The 17117-nt window shown below is 39.4% G+C and overlaps 1 protein-coding gene across 1 annotated transcript in view; it reads left to right on the forward strand.

The window, feature by feature from the left end:
• The window catches only part of RNF213 (ring finger protein 213), a 454388-nt gene that overhangs the window by 157427 nt on the left and 279844 nt on the right, over positions 1-17117 (forward strand). Inside the window, exons 13-15 of the mRNA XM_089682127.1 lie at positions 6362-6526; positions 6725-6814; positions 7765-7887. Coding sequence (XP_089538253.1) covers positions 6362-6526; positions 6725-6814; positions 7765-7887 — 378 coding nt within the window. The remainder of the gene's footprint in view (positions 1-6361; positions 6527-6724; positions 6815-7764; positions 7888-17117) is intronic.

The following is a 17117-nucleotide window of genomic DNA, read 5'->3' on the forward strand; positions in this document are numbered from 1 at the left end:
TCTCCATATTGTTTTAAGAGTCTCATTAGACTGGGTAGTGTTATTCTAGGATTTACTATATAAAATAACATCTGCATATGCTGCCACCTTGTGCTCCACCTCCCCCATCTTTATTTCTGCTATACGCTGCACTCTGTCTAACCTTTGCTAGAATAGGTTCTAATGATAACACAAACAACATAGGGGATATCGGGCATCTCTGTCATGTACCATTATACATTTTGAAAGACTGGGAAAGCGATCCGTTAACCTTCACCTCTGACGTGGGACCATTATAAAGCCCTTTTATCCAATTAACCATTTTGGGCCCTTATTCCCAGAATTTTTAACATATCAAACATAAATACCCTGTCCACCCTATCGAATGCCTTCTCGGCATCTAACGATAGGAATAATGTTGCCTGCTTCTCACTCTTTACTTTTTGCAATAAGAGCAATGACCATACACCATTGTTCCTTCCCTCTCTTCCAGGGATGAATCCCACCTGATCCAGATGTATCCATTCCTGCATCAGCCCCTTCATTCTCGCTGCCAGGACCTTAGCATATAGTTTTGTATCGGCGTTTAATAAGGATATGGGCCTGTAATTCTCGCACCGTGTACCTTGAGTATGATAGTTATATGTGCTTGTAATGATTCTTCTCTCATTTGCATTCCTTCAACTATTGCATTCATATACGCGCACATTTTAGGGACCAGAAGGTCTCTAAATTTTATAAAATAACCTACAGTGAATCCATCCGGCCCTGGGCTCTTTCCTGAGGCCGAACTTTTCAAGGCCATGTTAACTTCCTCCGGGGTTATAGTTCTTTCTAGACCTAATAATTTATCTTCTGCTATTCTAGGTATCTCCAGTAGTAGGTATCTTTTAAGTATTTCTGTCTTTCTCTTCTTCTCATCTTCCGTTTCTTTTTGGATTCTGGAACTTACTTTATAAAGCCTACTATAATATTCTTGGAACCTATTAGCAATATCAGAGGTGGAATACACTAGATCTCCTTTATCAGTTTGTATTTGTCTATAAAATGTTTTGCTTTCTTTTCCTTTAACTTCCTCATTAAATATTTTCCAGGTCTATTCCCCCACTGATATCTTTCCTTAGATACCCTATTAAATATCCTCCTCACCTCCTGTTCCATAAGATCATTTAGTTCTTTTAAGGATTATTTTCCGGAATATATCCATACCTTTATTCTTTTTATGCAACTGTTTTAAACTATGTACTTTCTTCATCACCCTCTTTATTTTTTTTCCCCCGTTCTCTCTTTTTCCTTGCCTCTATTGCTAACAGTAATCCCCTTATATATGCCTTATGGGCTTCCCACACTGTGGCTGCCATAACCTCCTAGGTCTCATTGAGCTCAAAATATTGTTTGATTTCCTGCTTCAACTTTTTCACCATTTCCAGGTCTTGTATAAGCGTCGCATTTAATCTCCAAAAGTTTGTGCTACCCTGCTCTACACCAGTCTGAAGTCTCGCTGTGATGGGAACATGGTCAGAGCTAGCTGTAACCTCTATTTTGGAACTTGCCAACAACTCCAACTGTCTATGTTCTATCAATATATAATCCAACCTTGAATACATTCAGTGTACAGAAGAGAAGAAGGTATAATACCTTTCTCTTGGGTGTTTTACTCTCCAAGTATCGGCTAATTGGCGCTTTTTTTTAATGCAAAAACATTTCAAAAACTCCTCAGTGTGAAAGTAGCCTAAATCAATTTAAACTGCACATTTATGTGGGCCTTTAAAACCCAGCTTAAATTTTGTGTTTCTGACCTAGGTGCAATGGCATCAAAACAAACTCTAGGTCCCTTAGCTAGGGACCCCCTGTAATAGTGAGATACCAAGTGGCAAGGATCCCGTTTCCTTTGGTTTTTAATGTTTGTTCACACTTGCGTCCGTATCCCATTTTTAAACAGCATTTATGCGGCATTTTTAAAGCTTCATAACTGCCCTTAAATGCCTGCCATGAAAATTACAGTAGTGGTAGCGTTGTCTTGTGATGCGTTAAAAATCAAGCAGTATCTCGCTTTCAAGAAGCATCCACATTTGTCAGCTGCCTCCATTGATTTAAATGGCAATGCACTGTAAGCTGAGGATGCACAGAATTTCAGTGGCCGAAAAGTGTTCCTGCGGAAGTCACGTGACTGTGACGCAACGCGTAGGCACGAGGTGACGCACTTCTGGCGCGGACGCCATTTTACTACACCCATGCAAGTACACCCAGAACATGAGGTTCTAAATGCTTGTTTTTCCATGGTTACATTGTGAGTGCAAAATTTGGAAGGCTTTGCTCTATTCTGCATATATTAAAAGGTAATACACTATGGGAGGTTCTACTTATGTTTTCTACTGAGATATTGGGTTATACCACACCTGTATACCTGTAGAAGATTTCGCCACCATTACGTATATTCTTGAGGGGGAGATCGCTACAGGGAGAGGTGCGCAGTGACAGAGGAATCATGTACATGGAGAATCCAGTTTGGTGATCCTAAAGGTGTTTTGACTCTTTTGGGTCGAAGCAAGGAGGTGAGCGGGTATTTCAGCTATCTGTGGATATCCTTCCTTATTGTCACGTGGCATTTATTTTGGTTTTTCAACACAAGATATGTGTTTGGGTTGATATTTGTTGGGGGTATTTTCTTTTTGATATTAAGTGAGTGTACACATTTGATATAAGAAGTGTTTACCTGTATGTATGTGCGTTTTTCCTTGATTTGGAGTCGTTGTTTGGACAGTATTCACATATTAGTCCCATTTTGGACTATTCTATCCTATTGGTTTGAGTGTCCACCATCACCATAGATCCAATTTAGGATCAATTCACTCATATACCATACTCGGTGAGAGTATTGGTATACAAACCTAAGTTATTACCATCACTTTGGTGGATTACAATTCACTTTGTTCACAAAGGATCCCCAGAGGATCAGGTCACGTTTAGACACTTAACGTTTTTTCTGTGTCATTTTTTTTATCCCATGTGGATCAGGTCACATTTATGATATTTGCACTTTTTGTCCCTTTATATTTATCACATTTATCTATTTATATGAGTTTATGGAACATGATTTATTTATTTATTTGTTATTTGAGTAGCACTACATCATATTTTATTATCTCATTGAGCATTATTGTCAGTGGTAAAGCTTTTTGTGTCAGAAAAGTGTCATTTGACCATGCTGTCAAGTTTCCGTGCCTGCAAGTGACCATGGCTGTCTTTCCATGATCTTGAGCTGGAGCAAGCCAAGTGTCAAAGAGATCAAAGTATATGAATCTATCTTTCAGAGACTTCACAAAAATGCCTGCTATCACACCATAAACTAAATACGCTTCAAATCAGATCATTTCCTCTATATCACTTCCACTTTAAGCACTTCCCACTAGAAAAACAACACTTCTATGGGCATTTACCACGCATTCTTGATGCTGTTTCAACTCTTCAAAAACACAACAAAAACATATTAATACACTTCATAAATGCTATAGTTTCTTTAAGGAGCATTGGTGCATTCTTCATACTCAGCACACATGTGAACTAACCCTTATTTTTTTTTGCACCTGTACATAGTGTACAGTATATAGGCTTTGTTAATAAATTGCATGCGAGTTTCAGTACTAGTGTTTGCTGTGCCTGTTTCAAGTGTTCAAGTGAACTCATCCATGGAGTCATGCACACTCTTTTGCCGGGCTAATCTCTCAAAATACATAGGGGGAGATTTACTAAAACTAGTGCACTCAGAATCTGGTGCAGCCATGCATTGTAGCCAATCAGTTTCTAACTTCAGCTTTTTCAATTAAGCTTTGACATTGCAGCAACTCAAAATGGTACTCAGTAGTTTGTATGGCCCCCATGTGCTTGTATGCATGCTTGACAATGTCGGGGCATGCTCCTAATGAGACAATGTATGGTGTCCTGCGTTATTTCCTCCCAGATCTGGAAAAGGGCATCACTGAGCTCCTGGACAGTCTGAGGTGCAACCTGGCAGTGTCAGATGGACCAAAACATGATATCCCAGAGGTGTTCTATTGGATTTAGGTCAGGCGAGCATGGGGGCCATTCAATGGTATCAATTCCTTCATCCTCCAGGAACTTCCGGCATACTCTCACCACTTGAGGGCGGGCATTGTCGTTCACCAGGGGGAACCCAGGACCCACTGCACCAGCATAGGCAAGAAAAAGTAAGAAAATATGATCAGCGCAAGCACTAACACCAAGTACCCAAAAAATCCATAAAGTCCAATAAATTATAATGTAATATAAGTGGATTAAAGTAAAAAGGTCCACAGGGCACTTTGGGCAGGCTTCATATAGTGCTGTAGCAGGACTCTGTGTAATAAAAGGAAAAAAGAAGCACCTCTTAAGTGCAGAAGAACCACTTTAATAATTCACAAATGTAGAAACACTCTCACGTGGAAGAGGTAAAACAAGCATGTATGCGGTAAGTATCCAGTATGAGGAAAGGCTGTATGCAAATGTCTGACATCCACGTCTGCGCCCAGAACAAGCGTGGTGAAAAGATGAAGACGGAGGAGAAAGCCGGCAGGTATGTACGTTCTTCCTAAGATGGCGTCTGGAACGCATGCTGAGGCGCGATGTTGGCGTGATGACATCAGGGACCAGCATTCATTCGACGCGTTTCAGAGCATGTGCTGGCCTCTATTGGCGGAAGCGCGCTCCTTTGTCAAGATAAGAAGGCAAAGGCCGAAGACCGTCCTTTTATAGGCTAACTGAGGGAACATAATTGATGACAATCTGGACTACAATTATGCTATTAGCATAATTGTAGTCCAGATTGTCACCAGCATAGGGTCTGACAATGGGTCCAAGGATTTCATCCTGATACCTAATGGCAGTCAGGGTTCCATTGTCTAGCTTGTAAAGGTCTGTGTGTCTCTCCATGGATATGCCTCCCCAGACCTGCTGGAGGGCATTTTGTAGGGCTCTGGCAGTGCTTATCCTGTTCCTCCTTGCACAAAGGAGCAGATACCGGTCCTGCTGATGGGTTAAGGACCTTCTGCAACCCTGGTTAGCTCTCCTAGAGTAACTGCTTGTCTCCTGAAATCTCCTCCATGCTCTTGAGAATGTGCTGGGAGACACCGCAAACCTTCTGGCCATGGCACATATTGATGTGCCATCCTGGAGGATTTGGATTGCCTGTGCAACCCCTGTAGGGTCCAGGTATCACCTCATGCTACCAGTAGTGACAATGACCCTAGCCAAATGCAAAATTAGTAAAAAACAGTCAGAAAAGATGAGTAGGGAAAAAAATTTCAGTGGCCTCCTCCTGTAAAACCATTCCTGTGTTGGGGATCATCTCGTTGTTGCCCATCAAGTGCACCTGTTGTAAATTTCAGTAACACCAAAGCAGCTGAAACTGATTAACAACCCAGTCTGCTATTTAACTGACCAGATCAATATCCCAGGAGTTTAACTTGATGCTATACTCTGATTAATATAGTGTTCCATTAATTTTTTTAAGCAGTGTGTGTATATGTATGTGTGTACACACTATATTGCCAAAAGTATTGGGGCACCCCTTCAAAATCATTGGATTCAGGTGTTTCAGTCACCTCCATGGTCACAGGTGTATAAAATCAAGCACCTGAGCATGCAGACTGCTTCTACAAACATTTGTGAAAGAATGGGTCGCTCTCAGGAGCTCAGTGAATTCAAGTGTGGTACTGTGATAGGTTGCCACCTGTGCAATAAGTCCACCCGTGAAATTTTCTTGCTACTAAATATTCCACGGTCAACTGCTAGTGGTATTCTAACAAAGTGGAAGTAACTGGGAACAACAGCAACTCAACCACGAAGTGGTAGGCCACAAAACATGGCAGAGTGGGCTCAGTGCATGCTGAAGCACACTGTATGCAGAAGTCACCAACTGTCTGCAGAGTCAATAATTTTCGGGGGAGGGCTTATATTAGCGGTACGCCAAAAAGTACCACTAGGGCTTACTTTCGGGGTAGGTCTTATTTTCAGGGAAATGCGATATTTGTAAGCAACACAATTCAAGATCATATCCACCCAAAACTCTGCATTGTGATTATTGTTTTGCTACATTGTGCACAGCAGATGTGTGTACTTATCTGCATTTTATATACTGTATTACCTTTAAAACACTACATTTTTATATATTTTATTTTTACAGTGCTGCAGGGGATGAGTGACCTATAGAAATATATATCTGGTTTTTAAAGGGAGAAATACCCCAAATTGTGTTCTAGAGACATAAGATTTGATCCTGATATGTCACTGATATATTTAATGGCTAATATTAGCATTTAAAGTGTATGTATTATGCAGGTGTACCTTGCTTTGTCGAAGTATAATTTGTTTTAATTTCACTTAGCAACAGCAAACAGAAGATAAGTCAGAATCTAACTCACTACTGCCTGATCTGAAGAAAGTTTTAGAAGAAACATTATTGTTGACAAAAAAATGGCTGGAAGATGTCTATGGACATAAATTTAATTTTTATCAGTATGGAAAGCCCACATTTCAATCGGAGCTCAGGGTAAATGTTTTTTTTTTTTTTTTTTTTTTTGCATAGTTGAATAAGTGTTGGGTATCAGATTATGCAGTTTACAGCACAAGTAATTGTTATTGCATTGTTATGGTTAAAATATAGTTTTTCTCAAAAGTAAAATATTACTTGGGACTTGTTTTGCTGTTTGAAGTGCAATATGTTTAAAACACACCCTGTTTTATCTAGGCATGGCATACGATCCTTATGGCTGGAGAAAATGCAACTCTGACATGGAAGGATGCTCTTGTTCCTGTTTTACTCAGGAAGATTAAACAGGTACAAAAGTTGATGTTTAACTTCCTTTTATTTGCATTCTTTAGTTCCTCTTTCCTCCTTTCATCAACATGATGTTTAATTCTTACTAAATAAAACCTTTCTATTTTCATTACATACCTTATTTTAGACACTTTCAATGGCTTGTTTACCAAACCAAAAGGGAACAAAGAGGAAAGGTTCATATACATTAGAGAATATGTACTCAATCAATCAGTCGTGATTTGCATGATCAATTTGACAAAAAAACAAAAAAAGAACAAATAAAAGCCACACTCCAGATCAGTTATTCAGATCAATTTGTAATTGGCACCCAGTACCAGATAGTTTGTGTCCTCTGACATGTTTTGCTCAGCAAGACCTTATAGAGTGAGCATTGAAAGACACCAGGCTTCTACATACATCACTATATGTCAGCATATTTACATTATATCTGAATAAACACATTTGTACAGAAAAAGCAACAGTTGTGAAATAGAGAGCCTTTGAATTTTCATTCCGGATTATCTCAATATATGTATAAGATCATTGTCCTTCCTGTCTGGTGTTGATTTTTTTTTCTTTCTCACTGTCATTGTTCAGGTAAATTAAATATAATATGCAGCTTAACATATAGTGCCTTGAAAAAGTATTCATACTGCTCGAAATTTTCCAGATTTTGTCATGTTATAACCAAAAATGTACATGTATTTTATTGGGATTTTATGTTATAGACCAACACAAAGTGGCACATAATTGTGAAATGAAAATGATAAATGCTTTTCAAAATTTTTTTTACAAATACGTGAAAAGTGTGGCCTGCATTTGTGTTCAGCCCCCTTTACTCTCATACCCCTAACTGGTTCCTAAATCTAGTGGAACCAATTGCCTTCAGAAGTCACCTAATTAGTAAATGGAGCTGATCGAATGCTTTAGACATAAAATAAACTGTTTTTTTCTTTATTTTGTCCTAGGAAGAAGCAATTGATCAGATTTCTATGTATTGTAAAGAACAGAATACATTTAAAAATCTTCACCTGTCCATTAATAAATGCTTTGAAGATTGTGCAATTGAAGCAGTGCATTTGGCTTGCCAGGTAAAGTGCATCAAATCAGAAAAATGTTCCTCTTAAAAAGATGGTGTGGTTGGATAGTTAGAGTGGTTGTAAAGCCTAATTTTTTTCAATTTCAAATAAAAAAAAGCTGCTATACTTACCTGCTCTCTGCATTGCTATTGCTCTTCCAAAGTCCCCCGTCGGCACACTCCACTCCTACTGTCCTGCATGTGCCCACACAGCAAGCCATGTGCTATGGGGGAACATGTTTGAGCACCCGCCTGTGTGCATCCCCCTGCTCCCTCCTCACAGGATTTGACTGATAGCAACAAGAACCAATGTCTTCTGCTGTTACCTTTTTCTCATGTGAGACCAGGAAGTGAAGAGAGTAGGGGGAACAGTTAGTAGGGAGTGCAGGGAATGCATTAAGGTAAAAATCTCTTAGGCTTTGTTCACACCATGTGCAGAGATGTGAATTTTTGTGCACGTGTTCTGCAAGGGCACAAAAAAATACATTGCTGTCTGTGTACCCTGTTCACACTACAACATTAGTAACACGAGTGGATTTTTTCTGTCCAGGAATCTGCAACGTGTATAAAACCCACTGAAACGTGCATGAAAACTGTCAACTGGGGTCTCTGCAAGTGACATCTACATGTTTTTTTCCATCAGTTTTTCTGCATGTATGGTGTGAATGATGCCTTAGACTTTAGAACTACTTTAGGTATGTAGCTGCTATATGGGACACTGGTTTTCAGCGAGTACAAGTTATTGTTGTAAAGATTACCTAATTGAGAACCAGTCACCAATGAGCATTAACAATTATCTGAATCTTCACTCTCAAATTGGTTTGTTAAACCTTGCCTTTCATTGATTACTTGACATTTTTTGTTTACTCTCCCTGTCACAGCAGAAGTATTAGGCTCACTAACTACACCTACCGGAACTCACTGCTAACACACTAAAATTACTATCATATTACAAAAGTGCTTTCCATATTACATAAAATAAAACTAAGAACTTTATACCCTCCCAAGCAGCCTGGACAAGAGTATCCGTTATTCCTGAGCTCAATTGAGAGACCTGTTAGTTTCCATTGGGGATTAATTGTTAGTACACCGCTTTCATCTGAAATTATTTGAAGGGACAAACACAAAAAATGTTCTCGTACAATACCAGATCATGCGATTTTTGATTACAGTACAGTTTTCGTCTGAAAATACAATACAAATACATTTTATCAATTCTGAATTTTTATTCTGTCGTACAAGAATTTTGTAACTTTAGTAAACTCTTCACTTTCGATGTGAAACTAGCTTGAAAAAAAAAAAAAAAAAAGGACGATCTGTTGTCCAATATTCTTATCGTGTGTATGGGGCTTTGCTGCTTCACCCTGGGCTCACATCTCTGCTCTGAAAGGGAGGGAATACAGCTAAATAACATCACACAGCTATCCCAGATGGGCCAGGCTGCACTGTTATTCCATCTAAAGAGTAGAATTTCTGATTCTTACAAATGCCTATGCTATTTTCACATTATTACTAATTTTTTTTGTTCATATTTCCTAATTTTTTAGTGAATGTAATTATAAAAAGTGTGATTATGACCATTGCTAATGGCTGTTGAGATATATCCATTGAACTTAAAGCAACCCTATCGCAACACTAAACAATACCTATACATGATGTACCTTAAAGAAAACTGTAGACTCTTACTATTTCTATCTCTCATGCTGGTGAACACTGCTCAGATCCTGATAAATCCTCCCTTGAAGTCTTCTGCAGGAACCAATACTTCCAGGAGCATAAATTTTCTGTTTCCCACTGTGCTAAGTGGTTCCTCCTGTCGTCCACTGTGTCACTACAGGAAACAGTAGTGATTTGGAAGTCAGCAGAAAAAAACTACAGAATGCTGCAGGAGACGCAAGAAGTTGATACTCCTGGAAGTGTTGGTTTATGCACAAACTTTAGCCAGTCATTCTTGATTGAAACAGTGTTAAGTGGTGTGGGTGGCAGGAGAAGTCAGTTCTCACATTACAGAGGCAGTTTTTATTTGGAGTTTAAGACTGATGACAGGGTCACTTTTAAAAAGAAAATATTGTTCTTACATAATTTAATTTATAATCCTTAGGTTCACTCCTTGGCTTAGCTTTGGGGGATCGTACCCAGACCACACCTGGAGAAGATGCAGGGACAACCTGTAATATTACTTTGGGCACAGGATTCTACGCTCAGTTTGGCACATGGTGTCTCACACTGAGTAAGCTGCAGGGGTGCTATACAGGTCTGGGGTGATGGTCAACTTGCAGTGGAGCTTTGTTCATGTAGACTCCTTTGGGGCATGCCCATCATGGATGGCAAAATCAGGATTGGGTCTGTCTCTTTAATCCTGCCTAGAATGGAGCACATCTGTCATGGTAAGTGCAGGGCCTGTTACCTTCAAATCTGTCTTAAGGTGCTGGTGCTCCAATGCCTATGGCTGTAAAGGGGCACAGGCAATGACAATTTTGTCCTGCAGTCTGGCACATCAGACACTACTGCAACTGTATGATTGCATCTTCTGCTGCTTCATTGTGCATGTGTCAAACTCTCAGCTTGTTCCTGTTCAACATGTAATAGGCCAGGTCGGTCCGGGAGATTTTCTGGCCTGAAAATCTGTGATGTTTATTTGCATATTCCCATTTTTCTTCCTCATCAGTGCTATCTGTGTTTTTCTCTGGGTAATCAGCATTGTTGCACTTCTCTTTGGCATCTCAACAGCCACCAAGGTTTTCACCAAGGTGCTTGCTGAAATTCTAGCTCTGCTCCATTCTCAGAGGCTGCATGTTGTGGGTTACCTGGATGAGCCCTTGCTAAAGAATCTGTCCTTCCAATTCATATCAGCTAATGTCCAGAAAACAGTGCAGACTCTGTAAAGATACAGTTGGATCTTCAACCTGCAGAAGTTGTTGCACATTGTGGGTTACCTGGATGATCCCTTGCTTAAGGATCTGTCCTTCTAAACCGTGTCAGCCAATGTCCAGAAAGCAGTGCAGATTCTGTAAAGATTCAGTTGGATCTTCAACCTGCAGAAGTTGTTGCTGGAACCAACTCACCGATTGAAGTACCTGAGCCCCAATTCGGACATGGCCCTGTCTAGGTTCTTTCTGTTCTGTGTAAAGTTCAGGGGTATAGCACTTTGGGATCACGTGCAAAAACTTTTGTCTTAAACATAAAAGTCTTTATTTTTATTTGACGCAAACAAAACAGCTTCCAGCGGCAAAGTAGAACTGACTTAACTTCAGAGAACACAACATAGAAGTCCGCTTGTTTTCAGCTCAAACAAAATATAAGCCATGCACAGTTCATGTAAGGGATTTACCCCAAAGTTAGCAAAGTCTAGCTTCAGTTGTTTAGCAGCTTCCAGCACACATGCAGCACCCAAATAGGTGTCCTCTCTCTCAAACTCCTAAAACTCCACATACAACACTAGGAGCTTCCTGTCTTATGTGCTGCTTCCTGGAGACTGCGTAACCCTGTTGGCCCCCTCAGTCAGGGGCGGAGGTTCTTTCCCGCCTGAATATCACTCTGAAGCTCCAAAATTCTGGATCCCAAATAAGCAATTGCTAACAAGTCAGACCTCTCCTTATGCTTGACTGTCCCAGAATCCCTCACCCTGCATAAGTGAGACCTCTAAGTACAACAAACATTTTAGTTAAAGGGATCTCAACCCAAATATAGATGACACATAGCACCTGCCCAGGAACCATCCTCAGCGTTTTGTACACCTGGGACAAACGTCTATCTCTCTGCTCATCAGTCACAGGGTTAGATTGTACCTCAGTTTGTGACTGCATAATGAATTTGAACCTAATGGTAGCCTTCTTCATGGCAGTGCGATACACCCAGTTCCACTTCAGTCCCTTGCAGCATAACATTTTGGCAGCATGGGGCAAACAGTCTCAGGCCTTGGACCACTCCATGCGCCTGACATCTTACTGGTGTGGTGGATTTCCAACCTGGTGCTAGAGTTAGGGAAACTCTTTTCCCCAAAGACATGGAAAGTTCACACAACAGGGTTTGATTTCAGCGTTAAATCCCTCATTTGTAAGGTCACATAACACACATCTAGTTCGACGGTGTCTTTTTTTTACCCTGTCCGCTGTTCACATCCAAGGCATAAAAAATCAACAGGCAGACTTTCTCCATTGTCAACAGCTGGATCCAGGGGAATGGGCTCTCAATCTGGAAGTGTTCCATGCATTTTGCCACAGGTGAGAAACCCTGGATGTGGATTTTTTTTGGCATCCAGATTCAACAACAAACTGGACAGGTTTGTCACAAAAAAGGGGGATGTGAAAAGAGATTCACAGAAAGTGGTTACATTATGGACAGAATAAGATACTCAAAGTAATTCCAAAAATTAGGCTTTATTAATACAGTACAATTGTGGACAAATGAGGTAAATACCTCAGTTCACCATCACCTCAGTAAGAGATAATACATAGACAGCCCTTAAAAACATATAAAATTGTACATCAAGACCGGTCTAAAGTAGTAAGGTGCTGCAGATATAGTGACAATGGTCTATTACATTTGCAGCACCGACACAATGGTTACACCGCCAAACAGGAGGTATATCAAAAAATTGTACCAATATAGATATGGCATACAGTGCAATAATGGCTAGTATCAAGTTCCAAGTAATAAAGATGATTGCCCATGGACCTAATTAGGTAATATGGGCTAAAAATACATAGAGATATATGGAGAGGGATGCGGTAGCCTCAATGGTGGCCAGATGTGGCAATAATGACAATAAGTGATGGCAAGCATTGGTGGTGAAGTATTAAGCAGCAATAATAATAATTGTCCATAGTAATATATAAAATGAACTGAATAGACGTTATACAGGTCACCATATAGCTTCCTCAGTGTAGTAAATCTGGCAGGGCCCTGCCTTAAGGGGTTTCTTCACCGCGACATGCGAACTTCCTATTCCTATAGAGACTTGACAAATTATTAGGTTACCCATCACCTTAGTGTTGAGTATATTATTTATTTGTTTGATACCTGGTGTACACAGTGGGGAGAACTAGAAATGCACAGGGCCTTCATGTCAGAGGATTCAAAAATCACAACTAAGGACGAGGAGATTAAAGCTAGGTTTAAAGAACACAAAAAACTAGTTATTAAACTGGAAATTGGATGTTTGCTTTTTGGAAGCCTACATCAAACAGAACATTATTCCACGTGGCCTTAGAAGTAAGGTAGTCCCAGCAGAACATTTACATAATGAGAGATTTCTGGAGAAATGGAAGGCTCTGTGCATTGAACAGGGGGTTAATGGTATGAAACGTATTGTTGAAGAGGAAAAATTGCAACTGGAGGAACTAGATTTAGCTATCAAAAAAGTGTAGAAGAATTGGACCCCTTTAAAGATATGGTTTCGTTTGAGAAACAAAATGAACATCTTAGGTAAGAAGTGGAAAGAGTGCAAAAGAACCTTAGAACTACAAAACAAACTAATTTTAAGCGGAATCTCAAAGATTGGGAAACAGGTGAAATATTTGATCTTATTTTAAAAAGAGGTAGAGGTCGATCTAGTCGAAGATTCTTTCATTCACATTCAAGATCAATGGGTGAAACAATCTCTAGTGAAAGTGACTCAGAGAGTTTAGGCAAATCAGTATCTTTTTTAGATCAACAGAATGGGGATATACCCCGGGTCGATCAATCTCAAATAGGAAGAGGGACCAAAAAGAGAAAAAAGGAATCCTTAAAAGGGAAACAACAGGAAAACAAAGGCAGGACAAGGAGTCAAGAGAGGTAGTTATTAACAACCCTCAAGATAGGAAGGTCATTAATTTGGCAGATTTTCCACTCAAAGATGAACATATTACATTACGTAAGAAAGGGATGTATTTTTACCCTGTGGTCCCCATGGATGAATTTGAAGTTTTCAAGGACATTAATCTGTTCTTGAGAAAGGTATTTTTGAGGCTGGTACATGATAAACCTGAAATTTTAAGTAACTTAAACCCAGATACACCCATGGAGAAAAATAAAGTATTGGAAATGCTGATATCTCTATCGGAAGAGGGTGGCCTATATGATGAGGATGATCAGGAAGCGGATAGTCATCAGGATATGATTAGAAGAGTTGATTTAAAAATTAAATCAGCAAAAATGCTTAAAATACGTTCCAATATGAGGATAGCAGCATTTCTGGATTTAGTAGCAACAGATCTTAAAAATCTTGAATGGAAAATGCCAATAAGGGATAATCTTACCAAAAAGGAAAGAAGAGCACTTAGAGAACTAAAAGAAGCTAAAAATATTATTATTAAAAGAAGTGATAAGGGTGGTAATGTAGTAATTTTAAAAGAACAGAATTATGTGAAAGAGGTAAATTGTCAATTAGGTGACACTACCACTTATCGTAAATTAAGTGTTAATCCCTTTCCTATCTTAGTTAAGAAACTAAATTGTACTTTACTATTGGGCAAGGAAACTGACCTTCTTCCTAAAAAAGAATATGATTATCCTAAGATTGAGGAATTCAACTATCCTACCTTCTATATTATTCCGAAAATCCATAAGGATTTGGTAAATCCTCGAGGAAGACCTATAGTCTCCGCAATGCAGGGTCCCCTTGAGAAGACAGGAAAATATATTGACCTGTTTCTCAAGGACATGGTCCCGAACTTCTTTTCCTATGTGAAAGATACCAAAGATGTATTAGCAAAGATTGAAAATTTAAAAATTGATGGAAACTCCCTTTTAGTTGGAGTAGACGTTAAATCACTATATACATCTATCCCACATGAATGTGGGCTATGATCAGCTTGTTATTTTCTTGATAAATCATATCCTGAAATGGGAGGGCAAAATGAATTTATAGGTGAGCTATTAGATTTTGCTCTACATCATAATTTTTTTCAATTTAATAACATATTTCATCAGCAGATTAGAGGTACCAGTATGGGAGCACTGTGGGCCCCAGCCTATGCATGTTTACATCTGGGTTTTTGGGAGGAACAGTTTGTCCACAGATCACCAATGTTTCTCACACATGTTCAAATTTGGTTGAGATACATAGATGACGTGTTCCTCGTCTGGAGAGGGTCTTTGGAAGAATTGGAACTGTTCTTGGAGGAACTGAATCATAATTCCCTGAATATTAGACTTACATACAATTTTGATAAATTGTGTTTTTCTTTCCTTGACGATATACTTGAGGGAGACTGGTCACCAAAATGTTTAGAAAACCAACAGCAGCCAATACTTTACTTGAAGCTAAAAGCTATCACCCACGTTCACTGATTACTGGGATTCCAGTTGGACAGTTTCTAAGGTGTCGAAGAAGCTGTTCCAATATTGATGATTTCAAACTAGAGGCCCAAGACCTTTATAAAAGATTTAGGGAAAGAGGTTATTCCCATTCCCAGATTAGGAGGGCAAGAAGACGAGCATATCAAACAGATCGGAAAGTGTTATTACATTCTCTGATTCAAATAACAAATTTCACTTCAAAATTCTAAATTCAAAGCTTTATAAATTGCTCTACAGTTAGACTACTCTATATGTTGATTTGTCCGTGTAAAAAAATGTATATTGGTAAAACTAAAAGACAGCTTAAAGTGCGAATAGGTGAACACTTTAGAGATATTAAATCAAATGAGCCTGAAAGTAATTTAGCTCAACATTATGCCATGTATCATGGGGGGAAACTAGAGGGCACTAAAGTCAAAGGAATATATGCATTGAACTTCCCAGAGAGGAGAGGTGATTTTGATAGAGAACTTTTGAAATGTGAAAAACATTGGATATATAAACTTGACACTTTATCCCCCAAACAGTTAAATATTGAATGTGATCTCCAAGTGTTTTTGCAAAAATAGGAAGATCTACAGAAAAAATTCCCATGCGCCACCTGGTGGTGAATAGAAAGGCTATTGAATAGTTTCTCTAATAGGTTGCTATATTAAGGAAAGATTAATTTTCTCCCCACTGTGTACCCAGGTATTTGCTTTTTTATTTGTATTATATGACCAGACACTTGCTAATTACTTAGCTTTTCTTCCACTGAGTATAATTGCCACCAATTGATTTTCATTTATGAGCGGTCACAAGCCCATTATAAATAGTTTATGGAAGGTAGGCATCCCATTGGTCCTGATGAAGCCGAGTGAGATACGCCCATCGGCGAAACGCCTTGACGTCACACGTCACATACGTCACTTCCGGCCGGACGCATTGGTGCCATACACGCTAACCATCAGGGGAGGCAGCCATATACGCTGGCCATGAGCGGTGCAAGGCTGCACAAGTACCGTGGCAGGAGCGGAGCCCGTTGGATAAAGTCCCGATGGTGGCAGTTGCCTCCTGGGCTGCGGCTGGGTATCCAGATGAAGGAAATTCAGACAGAGTATCACCTATGGCTTGGGTGGTGAGTGAATAGCAGCATCACTACAGGGAACAAGGTGCAAGTGCGCCATTGCATATTTACGACCAGGAACATATATATTGACTTTCCATATTTTACGTATTTGTTTCAGGATGAGGACATCATGCTTCATCATATAGGTGCATGGCACCCTACATTTATTACAAGGCAGGGAAGGTCGAGCACTTTATATTATAACATCAATATTAAGGTGGTCCACAGTCCGCATGTCGCGGTGAAGAAACCCCTTAAGGCAGGGCCCTGCCAGATTTACTACACTGAGGAAGCTATATGGTGACCTGTATAATGTCTATTTAGTTCATTTTATATATTAATATGGACAATTATATTGCTGCTTGATACTTTACCACCAATGCTTGCCATCACTTATTGTCATTATTGCCTCATCTGGCCACCATTGAGGCTACCGCATCCCTCTCCATATATCTCTATGTATTTTTAGCCCACATTACCTAATTGGGTCCATGGGCAATCATCTTTATTACTTGATACTAGCCATTATTGCACTGTATGCCATATCTATATTGGTACAATTTTTTGATATACCTCCTATTTGGCGGTGTAACCATTGTGTTGGTGCTGCAAATGTAATAGACCATTGTCACTATATCTGCAGCACCTTACTACTTTAGACCTTGATGTACAATTGTATATGTTTTTAAGGTCTGTCTATGTATTATCTCTTACTGAGGTGATGGGAACTGAGGTATTTACCTCATTTGTCCACAATTGTACTGTGTTAATAAAGTCTATTTTTTGTAATTACTTTGAGTATCGCATTCTGTCCATAATGTAACCACTTTCTGTGAATCTCTTTTCACATC

The sequence above is a fragment of the Staurois parvus genome, unplaced genomic scaffold (assembly GCF_062004578.1).
Source record: "Staurois parvus isolate SC_StPar_1 unplaced genomic scaffold, SC_StPar_1.0 ptg000286l, whole genome shotgun sequence".
Lineage (NCBI taxonomy): Eukaryota > Metazoa > Chordata > Amphibia > Anura > Ranidae > Staurois > Staurois parvus.